Source organism: Schistocerca americana, chromosome 2, assembly GCF_021461395.2.
Source record: "Schistocerca americana isolate TAMUIC-IGC-003095 chromosome 2, iqSchAmer2.1, whole genome shotgun sequence".
In the NCBI taxonomy this organism is placed as follows: Eukaryota; Metazoa; Arthropoda; class Insecta; order Orthoptera; family Acrididae; genus Schistocerca; species Schistocerca americana.
Genome location: NC_060120.1, coordinates 694,659,371 through 694,682,453, shown reverse-complemented (window position 1 = coordinate 694,682,453; position 23,083 = coordinate 694,659,371). Strand labels below are relative to the sequence as shown.

At 39.8% G+C, this 23,083-nt stretch overlaps 1 protein-coding gene across 5 annotated transcripts in view; it reads left to right on the top strand.

Annotated features, from left to right (window-relative positions):
• LOC124593554 (lactoylglutathione lyase) overlaps nt 1-23,083 on the top strand; it is a 124,225-nt gene that overhangs the window by 19,200 nt on the left and 81,942 nt on the right. For 4 of the 5 annotated variants that reach the window (XM_047131944.1, XM_047131942.1, XM_047131946.1 and 1 more), the window contains exon 2: nt 21,967-22,052. In XM_047131944.1, coding sequence (XP_046987900.1) covers nt 21,981-22,052 — 72 coding nt within the window. In that variant the 5' untranslated portion in view covers nt 21,967-21,980. Of the gene's footprint in view, nt 1-2,568; nt 2,606-21,966; nt 22,053-23,083 lie in introns of those variants that run through there. The other variant, XM_047131947.1, reaches the window with a different exon arrangement.

Below are 23,083 nucleotides of genomic sequence, written 5' to 3'. Positions count from 1 at the left end.
TGCTGATTTAGAATCTGTGTCTATTGTCATCGAGAAATTCATTTGATAAACGTACAGCATTATGCTTGAACTAAGTCACTATTATAGGGTAATGCAACAGGTAAACTTTAACCTGTGGCCCAATACTACTGGCCTTTTTACAGAATTGCATGACATGACAATTAAATGTGGCAGTCTGCATGGATTTTCATTTATCAAATAATATTTGAGCACAGATTTCAGCATAGGACATTCCATATTTTTGTCTTCAGGTACAATTTCTGTTCAATCGACACACAAATTATGTATCTCTTTCCAGTGATAACCTTAACATGTGACCGCATTTTGTTATCATTGTGGAGGTGGTCGTGGTTGCACAACTGTGTTACAGTATTCGTTGAAGCATTCATCCTCCGTAGTGGTGTTTTTAAATAAATGCGTACTTACTTACACAACTACTTAGCTTTGAACTTATTGTGATTAGTCAGTTTCTTCACAGATGGCTGATATTGTTACTATCACATAGTGTCAAAAAGTGTAGGAAGTACTGCAGTAACAAGCATTGCTGAAGCTTAATATTCCCATCAACCTGTAGCAACTTTTTTTTCTGGATGAGATCTGTGTATTGACACTCAAGCTGCCACCTTCTCAGAACTAAATGTTTCCAACATGTCTTTGAAATATGAATTGACCACCACAAAAATTGTCTTATTTTCCTCATTGATGTTTAGAGATGCCTAAGGTGTCTGAATGTCATATGCAGACAATAGGTATCTTCTGTCAGATGTGAATTAGTTAAAAAGTGTTCTTATGTGGTACCAATCATCTTTTGCGCAGGTAAGAGTGATGCCAAATAGATCAAATGCTGTCATTTTTCTAAATGAAAGAGCCACAAGTAATACATATTAAAAAATTCAATGAAAACTGTTTTACCCCCAGGTGATGCAACCATTTCACAGCCTGCTTTTATTTCATATTTGGTTATTACAGTTTGTACTAAATTTCTGTAAATACCGTTTGATTATAATAGCCTCCCTTTGGTAACACATTTGCAGCCACTTCTATCTCACTAACCATAAACATGAACCATCATTCTGTTCGTTCCGCATAATAAACTTGTGTGTAATTTGAGATTGTCATAATCGTGATTGGTATTTTTTATTTTTGGATCATTCACTTCTCGAAAGTGTCGTAAACATTGTATGTAAAATGGAGGAAAGTCACAAGTGCCAGTCACTATTTACTGTTAGGTTAACTTAGTGAGATGGTGGTACTGTTATCAGTTTTATCCTCTTTTTTTCACAACTAGTTTAGGACAGTGTCATGTAAAATACACAGTTCAAACAATAAAAACGGGTCACACTTGTTATGTTACTCACAGCTGCAGGCATTGTCTACAACTGATGTAGCAGAGTGATGTGATAATGATGATCACAACAGAAGGCATGGCCTAGCTCATTTTTTGATTTGTTTTTGCTATGGTAGTTATCTTCTAAACAACTAGCTTCTATAATTAAGTGAAACAACAAGTTTACTGTTACCAGTCAACGTTTTATTTATTTCCACGATGCGTTTCGAAGGTTTAAACCTCCATCATCGGGTGGATTTACATTAGTTAGTATTACATTTGTGTGTGTGTTGAGTTACGATTTTTGGAGGAACTTGTGGCACTGCCTAGTGGAGAAACAAGACACTGTTTCAGAATATGGTTTAGGATTACTTTTGACAAAAAATTAAACTGATATCTAATGGTAAACTTCAATAAGTAAACTAGAGTACCTCCAGTGGTCACAGGTTCCTTTTGCTGCCGTAACACATCACATGTATACTGCCACATTTGTAAACAAACATGACGTCTGGAATCAGCTGGGTGCAAGGTTCGTATAGCAGAAGAGAAGACATAGTCGCAAAGTGCAAAGAATATACATCAGTAACAATATTATTACAGAATAATTGTTTAAAGCATTTGGAGGTGTTTGTTTTGAGGTGTCGAATATATGTGTGTGTGCTTCAGGTGGTATATAAATCCAATTTTGAAAGGTTAAAACAGCTAAAGTTAAAGTTATAGCTTCTATAACTTTGTTATTCTGATCCAAGTATAGAAGCTGGGTATTTGACATGCTGTACCAATTTTTTTCTTCTATTAGCTCTTTACCTACAATTGGCCTCAGAGGATCTTATCTATTAACAACTATTCATTTTATTTCAATGAAATTTTACGACTTCCTAATTTGTCAAGTTAGTCATAATTTTGGAATAAATTATAAAAGTAAAATTTACGTATGGCTTTGTGTTAAAGTGTTGCTGCATGTTTCCTCCCATACAGACCTCACAGGCCTGTGCAGTTAGAAGCAACTTTTGAACAGTCAGATGTCTGACTACACAGCATCTGTTATGTCATTTGACATTGTTAACTAGCTCTGTTATTTGTTCAGTGTCCAACAGTCCTTGTGGTAAGCACATGTGTATTTTGGTACATTGTTTCATAACATTTGTGTGTTCTAGATACTAAAATGTTACAGAAAAGACGACTATCAGACGAGGAGGTAAGGGAATTGTTGGTACAGCCTTCTGATTTGAAAACCCACCTGGTGAATGTGAATCTTCCAGTGGTGATGACAATGAGGTTGGTGTCGCTGAAAACTCATAACTATATGAAGATGATGATCATGAATAATCCTTTTACAAAGGTGGAGAAGAACAATTTAGTGCAAATTCTGTTGAATGTGACTTATTGTTTTCTCCTATTGGGAATGAAATATGGACTACAGATGATCAAGCTGGAATTTTTGGTAGACAAAGAAAAATGCATATATTGAAAGAAGATCAGGGACTCACAAGTTATTTGATTAGGAACTGTTATAATGAAGACTCTTGTTTTGTGTTTCCTTTCTTGTACCCCTCATTGAAAAAGTGTGTATGTGGACGAACAAGGAAGGTGGAATCGCTAAAGAGGACTGGGTGGATGTAGATATGCATGATGTGAAAAAGTTTCTTGGTGTTCTGATCCTGACTAGAGCTTATTAGTCAAGAAATAAAGATATTAGTAAGCTTTGGAGTGTTGAGAATGGCCGACCAGTGCTCAGTTAATTTGTCTCGGAGCTGCTGCCTTGCTATTCTGAAGGTGTTGCACTTCGACAGTGTAGCAGCCCAGTGTGAACACAAGTCAAGTGGCAAATTGGAACCAATCAGAGAAGTTTTTGAGATGTGGGAAATTAATCTTAGGGATGCCTAGATTCCAGGATGGTGCTTGACCATGGATGGACAACTGGTCACACTTTGAGGTTTCTGCCCATTTCAGCCATACATCCCATCAAACCTGTTAGATACAGAATAAAGTTCTGGTCAATTTGTGTCAGTGCAATGAGCTACTGCTGGAAGATAAAAGTGTATTTGGGGAAGGAGGAAGAAACCAGAGCCGTACTACTTGGAGAGATTGGTGTGAAAAACCCTGGTGATTGAACGTGATAAGTCTGGATGTAGTATCACCTGAGATAATTTTTTTTTTAAATTTCTCGACTTAGCTCATTATTTGTTGTCAAAAGATTAGACACTAGTTGGTACCATCTGGGAAAAAAAAAAAAAAAAAAAGAAAAAAAAGAAAAAGAAACAAAGGTGAACTGCCTGCTGATTTTTAGTATACCTAAAAGACATGGAGTATACTCTACATTATTTGGTTTTCAACCAGATGTGAGGAGGATAGTCTCTTATGTTCCTAAGAAAAACAAAATTGTTACCACCCTTAGCTCTTTTCAATACCAAGCAACGGTGTCATCATTACAGGTAAAGAAGCCTGAAGTTATAATGACATGCGATGCCACAAAGGGCGGTGTTGACACCATGGACCAAAAGATGCAATGCTAGTGTGAAGAGAAAAAAACAAAGCATTGGCCATTGGTGATTTTCTTCAACACGATCAATGTAAGCATAATGAATGCTTACATAATTTGGGTTATGCTGGCGAAAAAAGAGAGAGAGAGATTTTGGACTTTCACTGTCAATTTGGGAAAGCAACTGGCAGGGCTAAAGGAGTCAGTGAATTCATTAATAGCACCAGATCCAGGAAGGGCAGCGAAACCACCAGCTAAGAAAGGGAGATGTGCATATTATGTAGAGAAGAAAGAAAAAGTCTGTAGAGAAGAAAAAGTCAAATTACATGTTATAAGTGCACAAAACCTGTATGCTCGGAACATTCTACTATTGGCTGTAGACCCTGTACAAATTTTCAGTAAGAATAAAACCCACCAGTAAGAGTATAGAAATGGTGTTTTTAAGATTTAAACTTTAAATAAATAAAATTATTTTAAAAGTAAACCTCATAAGTCATTCACATCATAAGTAATCAAAATAGTGTCAATTGAAATAACTCGGGCCTGAGAGGCCCTACTGGTAGGCAATGTTGTACAGATTTTCTGGGAAGCACAAGGTTAAAATATCACAAGTAATTATTATTATTATGCATGAGTTTTACTAGCATTTCTAAGCAGTAGCAACTTTTGTAACTTTCATAAGTAACAGCAGCATTTGTGATGTCTCGGTTATAATTTATGAAAAACCCTAGTGTGATCGCATCTAGCGGCAAGTGGAAAATAGTAAATGCATTGCAGGTAAGGAACTGCAATGTGTAAAAGGTGTCTAATTTCTTTCCTTCCCTTTTCACTTTAAAATTGTTTCCCATTTTGTAGTAATTTTCAGTACTTCTACTTATCTTTCCTGCAGTCACTGGCCCTCAGGGGCCCCGCATTCATTTACTTGGTATGGGCTTGGCAACCCCAGGGTTCCTTAGTTGGGGACTTGTAAGTGCTGCCAGTCCTCTGTCACCGTAAGCTCTGGGCATGCTTCAGCGACCACTTTCCGGTGCGGTAGCAGAGTGTTGTGTGTCACAGGAAACAGGGATCTTGGCTTGACTGCCAGGATCACGAGGGTGGTAAACACCTGTCTCGGTGGACTTTTATTTCCGTAGCTGCTCATGGGACCAATATGAAACCCTCAAAATATATCCTCTTCTCCCTTCCAGCGAAATGGATGGGCCGCTGGTAGGTACAAACTCCCTGTATAAGAAGAGGGCTCATGTAATAGGTCCTCCAGATTCGGATTATGCAGAACTCTTCATTGAATAACAACAGAACACATGCTGCTGGTCAGAATGTGTTTTTGATTGTGAAACGGAAAGAGGACAGCTTTGAGAAGGTCCCATTTTTTGGGTTCAAGAAGGTTTAGAGGACATTCCAGATACACTGAAATCAGTCACATGATTGCATAATGGAACACTGTTATTTGAAACTGCTAGTTCCCAACAAGCAATAAACCTCTGGAAAGCTAAATACCTTGGAGAATGTGCCATAGAAACAGAGCTGCACATCACCTTGAACTACAGTGAAGGTGTTCTGAATCTGGCCGCCATTCCCAACAAGGAATTGGAAGATGACTGGGCTCAAGAAGGGATTGTCAGTGTGCAAAATATATTGAAAATGGTGGATGGGGATCTAGTAAAATCTGACTCCTTCATCCTTACCTTCAGTAGCACAAATCTACTGGAGTATATCAAGGCAGGTTTCCTTCGCCTAAGCACGTGACACTGTATCCTCAACCCAATGTGCTGTTTTAAATGCTAGCGCTTTGGGCACACCACCTTAGGATTACGGGTGTAGCTACTTGGGGCAAATGTGGCAAGGCCACCCCTGACAAAATGATTGCTCCTCCCCTCCAAACTGTGTAAATTACTGTGGGGATCACCCTGTCTGGAATAGGGACTGCAGTGTCTCCCTTGAAGAAAGAAAAATGCAGGACGTCTACAGCGATACTCTGAAAATCCCACTTAAGTGCCCAGCAGAGGGTTCATCGAATCCCCGTCAAAATAATTCTCTATTATTCTACTCCTGAACAGTGCATGGAAAAAATGAACATCTTCATCTTTACATGTGAGCTCTGATTTTTCTTCTTTTATTATGTTTATATTAAAACATCAAAAAGCATCCTGTATGGTGAGTCAAGAAGGTCTATAAGGCCATGCAGCCTCTCACATTAACTACATGTCTTGCCTCGCCCCTTAAAAAACCTATTTCAATAGCCAATGCTTCTACACAAATGGAGGTTGCTAGTGTCAGCACTAGTACCTGTATTTGTGAGTGCACTTTTCAAGCTGCAGTTGATTCAGAGCCCATAGTCCCCACCCCCCCTCTGAGAATGTCATATAAAGCTACAGTTGTCACCATTGTGAAGTTCCTGATACCTCCAAAAGCAGAGTCTGGTAAGTCGTGCACTGCCTCTATCACTGTTGTGGTGGTTGCTACAAAGCCCTCCCAGGCCATAAAAGCATATGGGAAGCTTTGACTGCAGTCAAAAACAAGCGGTAGACCATCAGACCATGTTGATATCATTCAACATGATGGTACTGTTGCTTCTACTTTGAAGCCAGTGGAATGTGAAGTCATCCCAGGGCAACCATCTTGCATCAAGGCTGGACCTCCACCCATTGAGGACTACCCATTCTGGCAGAAAGCCGGGGTGAAAGTGCAACCCCCATGATAAGTGGCTCCCATACTACCATACAACATAAATGGGTTCAGGACTCATGTGGAGGAATTGAAACTACTGGCACTGGCATGTGTTTACAGGAAACAAATTTTAAAGCCATTGACACTTCTATCCTATGGGGCTGTAACCTTTATCCAAACTTGACATGACTGAGGAAAGAGCCAAGGGAGGGGCTGCTGTGTTTTGTCAATAACGTACATCACTCCTCTGCTCTCTCCTTGGTTACTGACCTACCAAGCAGTAGCTGTTGCCGTTCATGCAGATAAGATGATCACCATCTGCTCCCTGTACTTATCTTTGCAGGATGCAAGAGACTCTGAGGCTCTTGCAGGCCTTATTGAACATCTCCCCTGCCCATTTCTCCTTCTGGTCGATTTTAGCGCCCATAATGTTATGGACCTCAAACTACACTTGCCCCAGGGGTCGAGTCTTGGAGAATCTCATGATGTCTCAGGAGCTGTCCATCCTCAACACAGGAGGTCTCATTCATTTCTGTGAAGCCTTGGATCATCTTCAGCCATCAACCTCTCTTGCTGCTCTCCAGCCCTTGCAGACTTGGCAACAGTGGAAAGCAATTGATGACCTTCATTCCTGTGACCTGTTCCCACTACGGATACACCTAATTGATGGAGGATTACTTGAATAGAAGCTATAGAAATAGAAGGTCAGCATGGCTAACTGGACGCTGTTCAGCATGGCTAACTGGACGCTGTTCAGCATGGCTAACTGGACGCTGTTCAGCATGGCTAACTGGACACTGTTCAGCCAGCTGAGTACCACGACTGCATCCAGGAATGGATGGACCACATCACACAAGTGGTCCATCATGCTACTGACTTATCCATCCCAAAGTCTTCAGGTCACATTAGGAGGCAGCCTGTACATTGGTGGACTGGTGAGTGCTGTTCAGCAATCCAGTACAGGTGTGCAGCTCTCCAATGCTTTAAATACCACCCAACAGCAGACTACCTCACAGCCTGTTGAGTCGTGAGAGCCAAGGTTTGAGGCTTCCTTAAGGAGAGAGAGGAAAGGTCATGGCAAGTGTTCCTGGACTCTATCAACCGTTCCACTTGTTCTTCAAAAGTACAGGAAGCCAACAGGAGGATTTTCGGTAAACACAGTTGTTTACCAATAGCATCAGTGCTGAAAATAGGGGTGTCTCTAAACAATGGTCATAGACATTGCTCAGACAGAGGGACAGAATTTTGCAGTGGGCCAATGTCAGCCAGGATGTGGGGTTTTGCCACTACCAAGTGACTGCAGGGTGGGGCAAATTGTACTTCAGATCCCACAGTTCTGATTCTTTCAACTGGCCTTCCTCCACACAGAAACTAGAATCAGCACTGTCTGACATTGCATCTGGTCACGATCAAATCAAGCATGGCATGCTGTGACACTTGCCAGCAGCGTCAAATGATATCCTCCTCAAATGCTTTAATATGATGTGGCAGACAGGTCAGTTTCCCAGCTCATGGAAGGAGGCAGTTTTGATATCTCTCCTCAAAGCTGTGAAGGACCATACATGTCCTATTAGCTACAGGAATATTGCCTTAACAAGCTGTTTAGGAAAGACCCTGGAATGAATGGTTAACCATTGTCTGGTCTAGTTTGTTGAGACCAGGCAACTCCTTAGCTGCTCTCGGTGTGTATTTGAGAGATTTCGGCCCACTGTCTACAGCATGACTCTACTAGAAACAGCTATTCAGCAGGTTTTTCCTACATAAGCATCACTGTCTTGGTACATTCTTTGATAATCAGTAAGGCATTTCATTCTAATTGAAGTCACAATATTCTCATGCAAATCCATCAATGGGGCTTTCGTAGCCACCTCCCCATTTTCTTATGACCTTTTGTATCTAGGCGATTTTTTGAGGTCCTGTGTTGATGACACACTCTTGGAGAGCAGGAGAATGCTGTCTCTCGGGGCAGTGTTTCAAGTGTTACACTCTTTGCCGTAGCCATAAACAGCATCACATCTGCGGTAAGGAGCCCTGTACAGTGCTCCTTATTTGTGGACAACTTTGCAGTTTTCTGTTCCTCCTCTAGTGTTGCAATGTCTCATCAGTAGCAGCTTACGGTGCGGTGGTTAAAGAGGTGGGCTGCTAACAAGAGTTTTTAGCTTTCTGCAGATAAATGTATGTATGTGTTCCTTTTAATTGATCTCATCATATTTTTAATGTATGTGACTTGTATATGATGAATCCCATTCTACATTTTAAAGACTCAGTGAGGTTTCTGGCCCTTATTTTTGATTCGAAACTGTCATGATGACCACACCCGAGAGACCTGAAAACGAGAACCCAGAAGACACTGAATATTATAAAGTGCCTCGGCCACAGGTCTTGGGGAGCAGACAGGGTGTGTCTGCTCCAGTTTTTAGGGCTTTTGTGCATTCACAGCTAGACTATGGATGCACTGTGTATTAATAAATGAAAAGCACCAGTTTGCTTTTGTTCTACAGTATTATTTTTATTGCTAACCGGTTTTACTGAGTATTATCACCAAAGAAGTTAGATGTTAGCAGACAACATTGGAAGAGAAGTAACACATCTAGAGTGAAGTAGAAACATACAGTGAGTAACATCTTTGCAATGAAATAGTAAAAACTGAACAGTACATAAATAACAATGGAGTTGACAGGAAAACCTTTAGCACAAAATAGGAATAGCATGCCTACATAACAGTTTCTATTAACAAACAAAACTAATAAAATAAGATAAAATTAGTACTAGACAAGGCTGCATCAAGAGGTATGAAACATGGAGAGTGATACACAACCAATTAAAAAAAAAGAGAGACAGTTGTCAATGTAAATACAGAATACACGAGGAACTTAAGCAATATCAATAAGATAAACAGAAATTAGTAAATGCAGGAAAATTTAGGTGTTTGAGGGAACCTACAGTTTGAGAGTGTGGTGGTACTGCATTTTAACATTAACCTTATAATCAAAGCAGTGGCTGTGTGCCAGTTTACATTAAATAAATGAGCAAAGTAAAATATGAACAGTATTTGATGAGACAACTACAAGGGGAGTTAAACATGGACAGTAATACAAGTACAAGTTAAAAGCAAAACCCTTAACTATTGAAACCACAGCATATGTGGAATACAAAGACAACTGCAACAAATAAAACAACTTAATGACTACAGGAAAATGGGAATATGTAGGAAGAGAGAGTGTGGGAAGTAATGAACAACAAAGATGATTATATGAAGTTTAGAAGAGGGGAAGTGTTGAGTTGTGTCTGGTCATTTAGGATGAGATCTGGACTGTGAGCAAGATGTTTGTTAATTTCCAGGGCTTCCAGCAGGTTGAGTTTATGGCCTTTGTTTGCTAAGTGAAGTACATGGGACACTGGCTGGTAGTTGTGACCCTCACTCAGTACATGCTCAGCAAATGCAGAGTCTGAATTCTGCAACCTCCAGCTGCGTTCATGTTCAGTCAGCCTAGTTGATATGTCTCTGCCTGACTGACCAATGTAAAATTTGTCACAATCAGAACAGGTGATTTTGTATGCCCCACTGTTGGCTAATAACTGGATCTTGTCTTTGCTATTAAAAACACACTGGGCTGTAGTGTTCCTGACATAGTAGGAAACCCTATACTAGCAGGATTTCAGTGCTTTGGCTACAGTCTGTGATACCTGACCTAGAAATGGTAGAGTACACCATTTCTTGCAGACAGTGAATGGGGAAGCAGGTGGGGCATAGAGGAGGGGTATAATTTTCTGTTTTTGTTTCCTGTGCAAGATGTGGCCAATAAGAACTGGATTGTAGCCATTGGCTGAGGCAATAAATTTTATTGTATCTAACTCCACTTTAAAATCATCTCTGGACATGGGGATAGATATGAGACGGTGTACCATTGAGTGGAAAGCTGCATGTTTGTGAGCTATGGGGTGTTGTGAACAAGAAGGTATTACTGTGTCTGTAGTTGTTGTTTTTCTGTAAATATTGAAACAATGTGTGTGTGTACTAATGTCAATGGTGAGATCTAAGAAGTTTATGGATTTGTTGCCAATTTCCATAGTGAACTGGATATTTTTATGTTGACTGTTTAGGTTTTTCAAGAATGTGTTGAGTTGTCTTGTAGTACCAGTCCACATACATAGGACATCATCTACATATGCCACAACAGCACTGCGTATTGGTCAGCAAAGCCTTCTTACCTGAATATTAGTGACACTATCCACGATGAGGGGATTATGCTGGCCACAGGTGCTAATAGGACACACACACACACACACACACACACACACACACACACACACACACACACACACACACCAATATCCAGACTCTTTGCTGAGGCTGGGGAATCACTATTCACCAACCAACAGTAGCTCCTCATGGCGCATCAAACTTGTAAGTGCCTTACAACTCCGACATCACTGCACACCATACTGTTGCCCATCCACCTCTGGAACACCTTTTCTCCAATCATCCACTAGCAACAGTGCCGTTCAGGATCCGCATGCAATGTGTGCTGGAGTCACTTGTTGTGATGCAAGTAAAACCCTAATCCAGGATTTTAATTAGCTACCACTATGGTTACTGCATGGCCCACAGTAATTGTAGATTTAGTGCATTACAGATGAGGTTGCACACCTACATATGTTTTTAATACATTAGTTCATGACATTTTAATGAGCACCATAACTATGGAGCTGCCTTTACCAATGAATTGAAACAGGGGGACTTCGTTGGCTGCTCTGCTGTTATCCCTGATCATGTCCTCATGGTCCTATTGCCTCGTGACTTTACTGTCCTCAATGTGGAATTATATGTGATCTTGTATACACTCTAGCATTGCGGGCACTTTAGCAGATATGAGATGTGCTTTAAGTGCTAAATTCGTAGTCTCTTCCAATTCCCTGAGTTCCCTTCACTCTCTACAACTATTTCAGATAAAGTAGTCCAGAATATCCAAGACGTCCTCCTTCAATTATAACAACTGGGGAAGGTGGTGTCTTTCTGGTTGGTGCAGGGCATAAGGGTATTGTGAGGAAGGAAAAGGTGGATGTAGCAACCAAGAAGGTGTGTCATGATCCTCAGGTATTTCAGTGCGGCACTACCTTGTATAGTGTTGAAGTACAGAGTCATGTGTCAGTAGGAGAACGAGTGGCTGGAAGTGACAGATAATAAGTTGCGAGTAGTAAAGCCCACTGCGTGGCTGTGATATACCTCCTTTCAGCCATGAAGATGGGATGAGATCCTCCATAATTGTCTACGCGTAGACTACAGTGCTCAAGATGCATGGCTTCTTGCTCCGGTGTGAGGACTCTCCAATTTGTGGTGTTTATGGGATGCAGATCGCTGTGCATCACATTTTACTAGACAGTGTTTCATTTGTCGACCAGAGGGCAGCCGCAGATTTGTCGGCAGATCTGCCCTTTATTTTAAGTGATATTGAAATGAATGTGGTTGGAGTTTTAAAGTTTCGTTATCTGACCAACTTGTTCCCAAAAATTTTAGGGAGATTTTCTTAATGTGATAAAAGGGTGGCTGACTCACCCATGTTAAAAGAAACAGGGCCCCATCACATATTCTTGTGCCGTTGTTTTAGTTCCTCTGTTGTTTTACTTCTGTTTTCATCCCAGGTGTAACACCTTTCACAATTTCTGCTTTGTTTTACTGCGTGTTATCGGGAGTAATTGTTTTTAGCCCTTGTACCCACATTAATTTCTTTTAATATTTGTAAGGGCACTGATAACCTTGCCATTGAGTGCCTGTACTCCCCAAAAACAACTACTGCAACACTGATGTCACATACTACTTTTCATTTGTGAAGAATGCCTTCAAGTTCATATGTCATGTGTTATGGAAGATCTTATTATCACAGAGTTTAACTTAGTTGTATTGATTCCCGATATTAATAATTTTTATTGATAAAAATTTATTTGTTACATTGCTTCTTTGCGATATTGGTTTTGCACTTCTTTGGTAATGAGCAACAGATACTGGTCACGTGGTCTCTAACAAAGAGTTACAGTTGCATCAGAATTGATTTTAAAGTGACTGCTTTTGTATTTTAAGCTGTTCTTGCAGTGCTACGTGTCACTGTAGGTCATTAATGTTTAGATGTTGATGGAGCATTGCACCGTTGGTAACACAAGAAAAATCCACAACGTACAGGAACCCAGAAAAAGCTTACATATCTTACAAACTTTGTGGGGGAATTCATTGCAGTGATGACACATCTAAACAAAGTGTGATATAGCCGGCCGAAGTGGCTGTGCGGTTCTAGGCGCTACAGTCTGGAACCGAGCAACCGCTACGGTTGCAGATTCGAATCCTGCCTCGGGCATGGATGTGTGTGATGTCCTTAGGTTAGTTAGGTTTACTTAGTTCTAAGTTATAGGCGACTGATGAACTCAGAAGTTAAGTCGCATAGTGCTAAAAAAAAAGTGTGATATAAGCTGGCCACCAAAAATAGTTACGTAAATCAAGCAGTGAGTCCTGTCAGTGATAAAAGGAAAGAGGAGCGTGTTGGATTTGAAATCTGAAACTGTTGCTTGAAACGTCATTGCTGCAATGAGTGCATCTGTCATCCAAAGTAGTGTCACATGTATGTGTCCTAGCACTTCTTGCTTAATCTTGCCAGCCTGTCTTTCAGTCTATGACAAAAAAAACTTTATCAGTGTTTTTATTGGTATTACTCATATTCATTCACAGCGGCTGTTGTACAGGTCTTAAAAGCTGCAGTGTTGTTTCTCTCAAATAATATAACTGCTTATGAAGTGGGCTGTGGTGGATCAGTGTGTTGTCAATTCAGTGCCGAAGGGTATACAGCTCAAACCTTATGCCAGTTAGGTAATAGTGTGGCTGTAGAGCCAAGGTCCATTGCAGTTGATTAGCGTGCAATGTGAAGCATCTAGTTTGTTTGTATATTTGGTTTATACAAGGGACATTCAATAATTAAAGACACAAATTGATTTAGGAAAAAAACTGTATTTTCACATAATGAGAGTTTTACTGCTTCTCAACATAATCCCCACCAATAATATTACATTTTTTCTAATGATGAAGTCTGTCCATGGGTTTCAGGCACTTTCCCACAGATTCTGTGACCACCTCATTGTTGCTGAACATTTTTCCACATAATGCACACTCGACTGGACCAAACAAATAAAAATCAGAGGGTGCCAAATCGGGACTCCAAGAAGAATAAAATAGTATCTCCAACCCCTTTTTTTTAAGTGTTTTTTTTTTTTTGGGTCAGCATTGTTATGTAACAATATCACACTTTTTCTTTGAGATCCACATTGTTTTTCTCTCTTTGCTGGCTTTACTTTGTCAATCAGCTTGCCTGAGTAGTAGGCACTGTTTATTGTACACTGGTTACTCAGGCAACCACAAAAGACGAGACCTTGGGACATCCCAAAAGATGGTCAACGTGACTTCTTCTGCACATGCTTGTGTTCTGAATTTCTTTCAGACATGTGAGCTGATGTTTTTCCTTTTTATGCTTTGTCTTTAGGACTCGGGTTCAAAATGACGAACCCAAGTTTCATCACACATTAAAATCTTATTTAGAAAAGGATCACCTCCCCTTTCATAGCGTTCTTTCAAGTCTGTACACACTTTGAGTCTTTTTCCTTGTCACTCGTTTTGCTGTACTTTAGCTTGTTACTGATAACATTATGAACTTTGTCAACACTTACTGCAGCTGTTTTTACCGTATGTTCAACTGTAAAATGTTGGTCTTCACGAATGATGTCATCAAAGTGGGTTTCATGTGAAAGAGTTGACACTTCAACTGGCCAGCCAGGACATTGCTCATCAGTCACAGAGGGCCGACTGTTTTTGAACTCTCATTGTTTTTTAACTGTTCTACCCACTTATAAAAACTTCATATAACAGTCACCACAAATAAGTCATTTGAGGAAAGGTTTTAACAGGTTTATTACTTTTCACCTGCAGAAAATAAAAAATGGGTCACTGAAGGTTATTCAATGAACATGGAAAATTCCAGTGGGCATGCCATCTTTAAATGCAATACTGATGTTATAAATAAAACAGTTTTTATCCATCACCTATTCTCAATTCATCCTTAGTTATGCCAACCTAAAGCCTTGGAAGTATAGAACACCTTGTATAGACTGTTTCATTTCTGCATCATTTGTCTTTTTAATAATTGAATGTCTCATATTTGTAATATCATACCTACTGATGGTACATACTGTACCTTTAAGTAAATCCACTGCCATCTTTATGCCATCAGTTGGATCTAAAACTTTTCTGTGATGCACTTGTGAGCTGTCAGTCAGTTGATGATACTCTGACATTCCTCGAGCAATTTCACATCACTATCTCCTTGGGAAAAATACTTCTGTCATGACATGAGACTGGCAAAATTGTCAGGACTTCTATTGATAGTCATTCAGGATAACATAAATACCTCTTGCCAGTACTTGCAGTATTGGGAATCAGGTAACGAATTTCTATTTCCAGTCTTGCTTGCTTTAACGTTGTTTGCAAACGGCTTTTATATACCCCAAAAGCCTTTGTGTTAATAACTGTATAGGCCCCTGCCTATGACTAAATCTTCACCATTATCCTTTTGAACCATAAGAGCTGACATATTCTCAGCAGTTTTTCAAATTTAAAACCAGATATCTATACCACTCAAAAATAGAATATTACACAATTTTCTTCCCCTCTGCCCCATTTCCCTCCCTCTCCAATTCTTCAATTGTACCACCCCTCCTTACCTTCCTCTTTGAACTACTGCATAATAGCTGTAAAACAAATCGTAGGGCTGTAGATAGAAAGATGCTGAATGAAATGTGTTTGGCTGTCAAGAGAGAAATGCATGATGCCTTCAGTGACTATGGTAGCAGAATATTGTCAAATGATATTTTACAAAACTTAAAGAAATTTTGGTCATATGTAAAGGCTGTTAGTGGCACCAAAGATCATGTCCAGTCCTAGCAGATGAGGCACGAATTGAAATTGAGGGTAGCAAAGCAAAACCTTACATGCTTAGCACTGTTTTCAAATGTTCCTTTAAAAAGGAAAAACCTTTTAATCCTGGAATAACTAAAATAAGTATTAGTGTCAGTGGTGTTGAGAAACAACTGAGATCATTAAAATCGAATGAAGCTCCAGGGCCCATTGGAATCCCTATCGGATGCTAACAGGTTTATTCAAAAAATTCCCGAACATTCATAATTTTGCACAAATAGTGTGTTAGAGCGAAGTGAGGTTAGCAGCCCTGCATACACTTGTGTTTAATGTTTAACTGTTCAAAGTTTCAATGTTGTAAGCCTGTTACTTATTGTTCAGTGCGGTATATTGAGTAGACCGTTGTGTCGCACAGTGTTCGAATTTCGAGATGGCAGAGTTAGAGGGGTAGCGCATCTGCATTAAATTTTGCTTGAAACTCGAGAAAACCTTTAGAGACATGGACAGACGGAAGTTAAAGATCACCCTCATTCAGGATGCCCTTCAACGTCTACTGACGACGCTCATGTCAGGAACGTCTATGAATTTGTGCATGCTAATTGAACACTGACTGTCCAAGAGATTGCAGAAGAATGTAACATTTCAGTTGAATCATGTCATGCAGCTTTACTGTATGATTACATGATGATGGCGTCCTCTTGGGTAAAATATTCCGGAGGTAAAATAGTCCCCCATTCGGATCTCCGGGCGGGGACTACTCAAGAGGATGTCGTTATCAGGAGAAAGAAAACTGGCGTTCTACGGATCGGAGCGTGGAATGTCAGATCCCTTAATCGGGCAGGTAGGTTAGAAAATTTAAAAAGGGAAATGGATAGGTTGAAGTTAGATATAGTGGGAATTAGTGAAGTTCGGCGGCAGGAGGAACAAGACTTCTGGTCAGGTGACTACAGGGTTATAAACACAAAATCAAATAGGGGTAATGCAGGAGTAGGTTTAATAATGAATAGGAAAATAGGAATGCGGGTAAGCTACTACAAACAGCATAGTGAACGCATTATTGTGGCCAAGATAGATACGAAGCCCACACCTACTACATTAGTACAAGTTTATATGCCAACTAGCTCTGCAGATGACGAAGAAATTGTAGAAATGTATGATGAAATAAAAGAAATTATTCAGATTGTGAAGGGAGACGAAAATTTAATAGTCATGGGTGACTGGAATTCGGTAGTAGGAAAAGGGAGAGAAGGAAACGTAGTAGGTGAATATGGATTGGGGGGAAGAAGTGAAAGAGGAAGCCGCCTGGTAGAATTTTGCACAGAGCACAACATAATCATAACTAACACTTGGTTTAAGAATCATGAAAGAAGGTTGTATACATGGAAGAACCCTGGAGATACTAAAAGGTATCAGATAGATTATATAATGGTAAGACAGAGCTTTAGGAACCAGGTTTTAAATTGTAAGACATTTCCAGGGGCAGATGTGGACTCTGACCACAATCTATTGGTTATGACCTGTAGATTAAAACTGAAGAAACTGCAAAAAGGTGGGAATTTAAGGAGATGGGACCTGGATAAACTAAAATAACCAGAGGTTGTACAGAGATTCAGGGAGAGCATAAGGAAGCAATTGACAGGAATGGGGGAAAGAAATACAGTAGAAGAAGAATGGGTAGCTTTGAGGGATGAAGTAGTGAAGGCAGCAGAGGATCAAGTAGGTAAAAAGACGAGGGCTAGTAGAAATCCTTGGGTAACAGAAGAAATATTGAATTTAATTGATGAAAGGAGAAAATATAAAAATGCAGTAAGTGAAACAGGCAAAATGGAATACAAACGTCTCAAAAATGAGATCGACAGGAAGTGCAAAATGGCTAAGCAGGGATGGCTAGAGGACAAATGTAAGGATGTAGAGGCCTATCTCACTAGGGGTAAGATAGATACCGCCTACAGGAAAATTAAAGAGACCTTTGGAGATAAGAGAACGACTTGTATGAATATCAAGAGCTCAGATGGAAACCCAGTTCTAAGCAAAGAAGGGAAAGCAGAAAGGTGGAAGGAGTATATAGAGGGTCTATACAAGGGCAATGTACTTGAGGACAATATTATGGAAATGGAAGAGGATGTAGATGAAGATGAAATGGGAGATATGATACTGCGTGAAGAGTTTGACAGAGCACTGAAAGACCTGAGTCGAAACAAAGCCCCCGGAGTAGACAATATTCCATTGGAACTACTGACGGCCGTGGGGGAGCCAGTCCTGACAAAACTCTACCATCTGGTGAGGAAGATGTATGAGACAGGCGAAATACCCTCAGACTTCAAGAAGAATATAATAATTCCAATCCCAAAGAAAGCAGGTGTTGACAGATGTGAAAATTACCGAACTATCAGCTTAATAAGTCACAGTTGCAAAATACTAACACGAATTCTTTACAGACGAATGGAAAAACTAGTAGAAGCCAACCTCGGGGAAGATCAGTTTGGATTCCGTGGAAACACTGGAACACGTGAGGCAATACTGACCTTACGACTTATCTTAGAAGAAAGATTAAGGAAAGGCAAACCTACGTTTCTAGCATTTGTAGACTTAGAGAAAGCTTTTGACAATGTTGACTGGAATACTCTCTTTCAAATTCTAAAGGTGGCAGGGGTAAAATACAGGGAGCGAAAGGCTATTTACAATTTGTACAGAAACCAGATGGCAGTTATAAGAGTCGAGGGACATGAAAGGGAAGCAGTGGTTGGGAAGGGAGTAAGACAGGGTTGTAGCCTCTCCCCGATGTTGTTCAATCTGTATATTGAGCAAGCAGTAAAGGAAACAAAAGAAAAATTCGGAGTAGGTATTAAAATTCATGGAGAAGAAATAAAAACTTTGAGGTTCGCCGATGACATTGTAATTCTGTCAGAGACAGCAAAGGACTTGGAAGAGCAGTTGAACGGAATGGACAGTGTCTTGAAAGGAGGATATAAGATGAACATCAACAAAAGCAAAACAAGGATAATGGAATGTAGTCTAATTAAGTCGGGTGATGCTGAGGGAATTAGATTAGGAAATGAGGCACTTAAAGTAGTAAAGGAGTTTTGCTATTTGGGGAGCAAAATAACTGATGATGGTCGAAGTAGAGAGGATATAAAATGTAGACTGGCAATGGCAAGGAAAGCGTTTCTGAAGAAGAGAAATTTGTTAACATCCAGTATTGATTTAAGTGTCAGGAAGTCATTTCTGAAAGTGTTCGTATGGAGTGTAGCCATGTATGGAAGTGAAACATGGACGATAAATAGTTTAGACAAGAAGAGAATAGAAGCTTTCGAAATGTGGTGCTACAGAAGAATGCTGAAGATTAGATGGGTAGATCACATAACTAATGAGGAAGTATTGAATAGGATTGGGGAGAAGAGAAGTTTGTGGCACAACTTGACCAGAAGAAGGGATCGGTTGGTAGGACATGTTGTGAGGCATCAAGGGATCACCAAATTAGTATTGGAGGGCAGCGTGGAGGGTAAAAATCGTAGAGGGAGACCAAGAGATGAATACACTAAGCAGATTCAGAAGGATGTAGGGTGCAGTAGGTACTGGGAGATGAAAAAGCTTGCACAGGATAGAGTAGCATGGAGAGCTGCATCAAACCAGTCTCAGGACTGAAGACCACAACAACAACAACAACAACAACAACATGTCATGAAATTCTGACACAGCATCTTGGAATGCATTGTGTTGCTGCCAAGTTTGTCCCACGGCTCATGTGTCAAGACAAGAAAAATCTTTGCCTTGCAATCTGTGAAAGACTTTTGGATCTCACAAATGAGAATGAGATGTTCCTTAAGAGAATCATAACTGGTGATGAGACGTGATTCTGTGGTTGATGATGTTGAGACCAAGTTCAGTCTTCACAGTGGGTTGGGAAAGGTTGTCCAAGTCCAAAGAAAACTTGCCAGGTCAGATTAAACGTCAAAGCTTTGCTGAGAATTTTCTTTGCCTTTGCAGGATTAGTTAACATGAATTCAGCTGCTGTGATAAACTGTTAATTAACGGTACTGTCAGGAGGTGTTGTGATGCCTGCAAGAAAATGTGCGAAGGAAATGGCCTGAAACGTGGCGAGACATTTCATGCCTCTTGCATCACAATAATGCACCCACACATTCATCCCTATTGGTGTGTGACTGTTGCACAAAAAATGAAATCACTGTGCTACCTCATCTGCCGTCTCTCCAGACCTGGCTCCTGCAGTCCCCCCCCCCCCCCCCCCCAAACCCCACCACATCCCCCCCCCCCCTACCCCAAAGTTGAAAACCCCATTGAAAGAACGAAGATTTGCTACAGTAGACGAGATAAAAGAAAATTCGCAGATGGCACTTCACACAGTCCGGCAAGAGGTGTACTGAAACTGCTTCCAGAAGTGGAAGTGGCGTTGGGTGGGGAGTGGTGTGTAGTGAATTTGCAGCTCAATCAGCCTCTCTTCTAATTGTAATGTACTGTACATCCCTTGAACAAGAAGCCTTGCCTGGAAGAAAGCACAGGTCACACCTGTCTACAAGAAGGATAGTAGAAATGATACACAAAACTACTATCCAATATACTTAACGCTGATTTGTTAGAACATATTCTGAGGGCTCTAACATATTGAGGTATCTCAAACCAAATGACCTCCTTCATGCCAACCAGCATCAGTTCTGAGAACATCGATTAAATGAAACCCACCCACCTCACATGTTTCTCAGATGAGATACAGGAAGCTTTGGATCAAGGCAATCAGGTAGATGCAGTATTTCTTGATTTTAAAAAAGCCATTGACTCAGTTCCACAGCTGTGTTTATTGTCAAAAGTACAATCATATGGGGTATCAAGTGAAATTTGAGAGTGGATTGAGGACTTTTTGGTAGGGAGGATGCAGCAAATTATCTTGGATGGAGAGTCATCGTCATATGTAGAAATAACTTTGGGTGTGCCCCACGGAAGTGTGTTTGAACACTTTCTGTTCATGTTGTATATTAATGACCTTGCAGTCAATATTAATAGTAACCTCAGACTTTTAGCAGGTGATGCAGTTACCTGTAATGAAGTACTACCTGAAAGAAGCCACATAAATATTCAGTCAGATCTTGATACCATTTCAAAGTGGTGCAAAGATTGACAACTTGATTTAAATATTCAGATATCTAAGATTGTGCACTTTACAAAACGAAAAAATGTACCTAGTATCCTATGACTATAATGTCAATGAGGTACAGTTGTAATCAGCCAGCTCATACAAATACGTGGATGTTACGCTATAGGGATATGAAATGGAATGATCGCATGGGCTCAGTCATGGGTAAAGCAGGTGGTGGACTTTGGTTTATTGGTAGAATACTGGGGAAGTGCAATCAGTCTATCAAGGAGATATTTGTTTACAAATCATTTGTGTGACTGGTTCTAGAATAGCACTGAAGTGTGTGGGACCCGTACCAAATAGGACTAACAGGGAATATTGAACATATACAGGAAAATCAGCATGAATGCTCACAGGTTTTTTTTAAAATCCATGGGAGAGTGTCACAGGGATACTGAATGAGCTGAATTGGAAGACTCTTGAAGGTGACATAAACTGTCCCGAGAAAGTCTAGTAACAAAGTTTCAAGAACTGTCTTTAAATGATGATGCTAGGAATGTACTACCATCCTCTCTGTATTGCTCACATAGGGATGGTGAGGATAAGATTAGTATAATTACTACACATGCAGAGGCAGTCAAACAGTCATTCTTCCCGTGCTCCAGACACTAATGGAACGGGGAGAAACTCTAATCAACCGGTGCAGTGGGATGCACCCTCTTCCATGCACTTTAAAGTGGTTTGCAGATTGTAGATGTAGATACTCCGTGTCTCCCCATTCAGTTTGATGCGACAAACTTAATTTGATCTTGAGGGAGTATGGAATATAAAGTGGCGTGAATTTGTGCACGGGCATTTGTATCACGTAATGCTGAACCAGTGATACAGACACAAAGCATTAACAAGTGTATAACAAAATACAGTACTTCGTTCTACTGTGAGCTGATGCCACTGATGATTATTTCTTTCTTGTAGATAATAAATGTTAACGTGTGTGTGTGTGTGTGTGTGTGTGTGTGTGTGTGTGTGTGTGTGTGTGTGTGTGTACACCTAGAATATTTATACAACAAATTTACCACAAAAAAGTTGTGGAGTATTTAACAAATAATTTTGCTGGGTGTCATTGGCTAGCTGACACACTTCAGAAATCACTTTTGGATTTAATGTGCTCAAATTATCTTATCTCTCTTTTCTTTATAATTAATAATTATTATATTATCCTGTAATGAATTATAACACCTGCTTTATGTCATTTATTTTGAGTCACTTTCTCCTAAAGCGCAGTTTTGATTTGAGCTCTTCAGAATCTGGATTATCAGTTTTGGAAAAAAATACTCAATTAGTTTTATATAGTTGCATTGCTCATAACGAAATTTGTGTCTATAAATAATAATTTTATGGTGAAAGTATCATGTCAACACTCCTCATTGTGCATTTCTTTTCCATAGAACCACTGATCAAAATGGGTGACACTACAGGGTTGTCAAATGGAGAAGCTAAGCAATATTGCAAAGAACCAGATCCATCAACAAAGGTAGTATACATATAAGACATTTACTTTCTCACTAAGAAGATGTGTAGTAGTCTAGATACTAAGAAACTCGTGAATTAAAGTCCAGTAACAGTCCCTATTTTTCTTAGAGGAGGTAGCTGTAGTACATTCTTGCTATTTGTGTTGCATAATAACTGTCCTTGTGTAATTTATTTCAATTCTGAGTATTTACAGAGTACATATGTTCCTGTTACTGGATTTTCACATGAGTGGAGCATCACTTGCTATTATTAAGAAGCCTGTGGCAGAGAGTGAAAAGATCATTATATCTTGTTGGCATTGTGTATGTTAATTTTCATGGGGGGTGGGTGTACAAGTTCAAATAGCCAGTGACATTCATGCTGGATGAGAGTTACACTTGGAGTCCTTGATAAGCTAATGAAAATTGTATTAAGAAATGTTTGTTTGATAAATGCTACCATTGGGGATGAATTTTCATCACATAGTTTATGAAATTATCAGCTAATAAAATGTGTTAAGAATGCCATGCTGGTAAATTGAATGTGTATGCCTTCGAGCTTCGAAATAGAAACTGCTTTTGAATTATAACTGCTGTCTTTGACAGAGTGAAGTAGCGAGATGTAAAATTAATGTCATATGTATATGTTAATATTAGTGAAAATCGAAGCATTAGGAAGCATGCATGTGACTGAAAATTACATTGTGCCACTGATTAGGTAAGTAACAGTACACACTCCTGGCAAAACACTGAAGCACCCAGAAGGGATAGAGGAAACAAAAATGTTATTTCAATGATTACAAAGCCAAGTAAAATTTACACAAAAAAAACCCTTGGCAGTATGAACCCACTTATCGCTGGGTGTATACGCCCCGGGACAACCTGACGATCCGGGAATTTTTTAGAACTCCGGGAATTTTTCAGTGTTTTCGTTTTCAGTTAAATTTTTGTAATTTTGATTGCTAACAACTGACAGTCTGACAAAGAATATTACTCTACCTTGCTACTGCAGAATTCTATTGCAGCAATAAAACATAAACGGGAGAAGAAATTA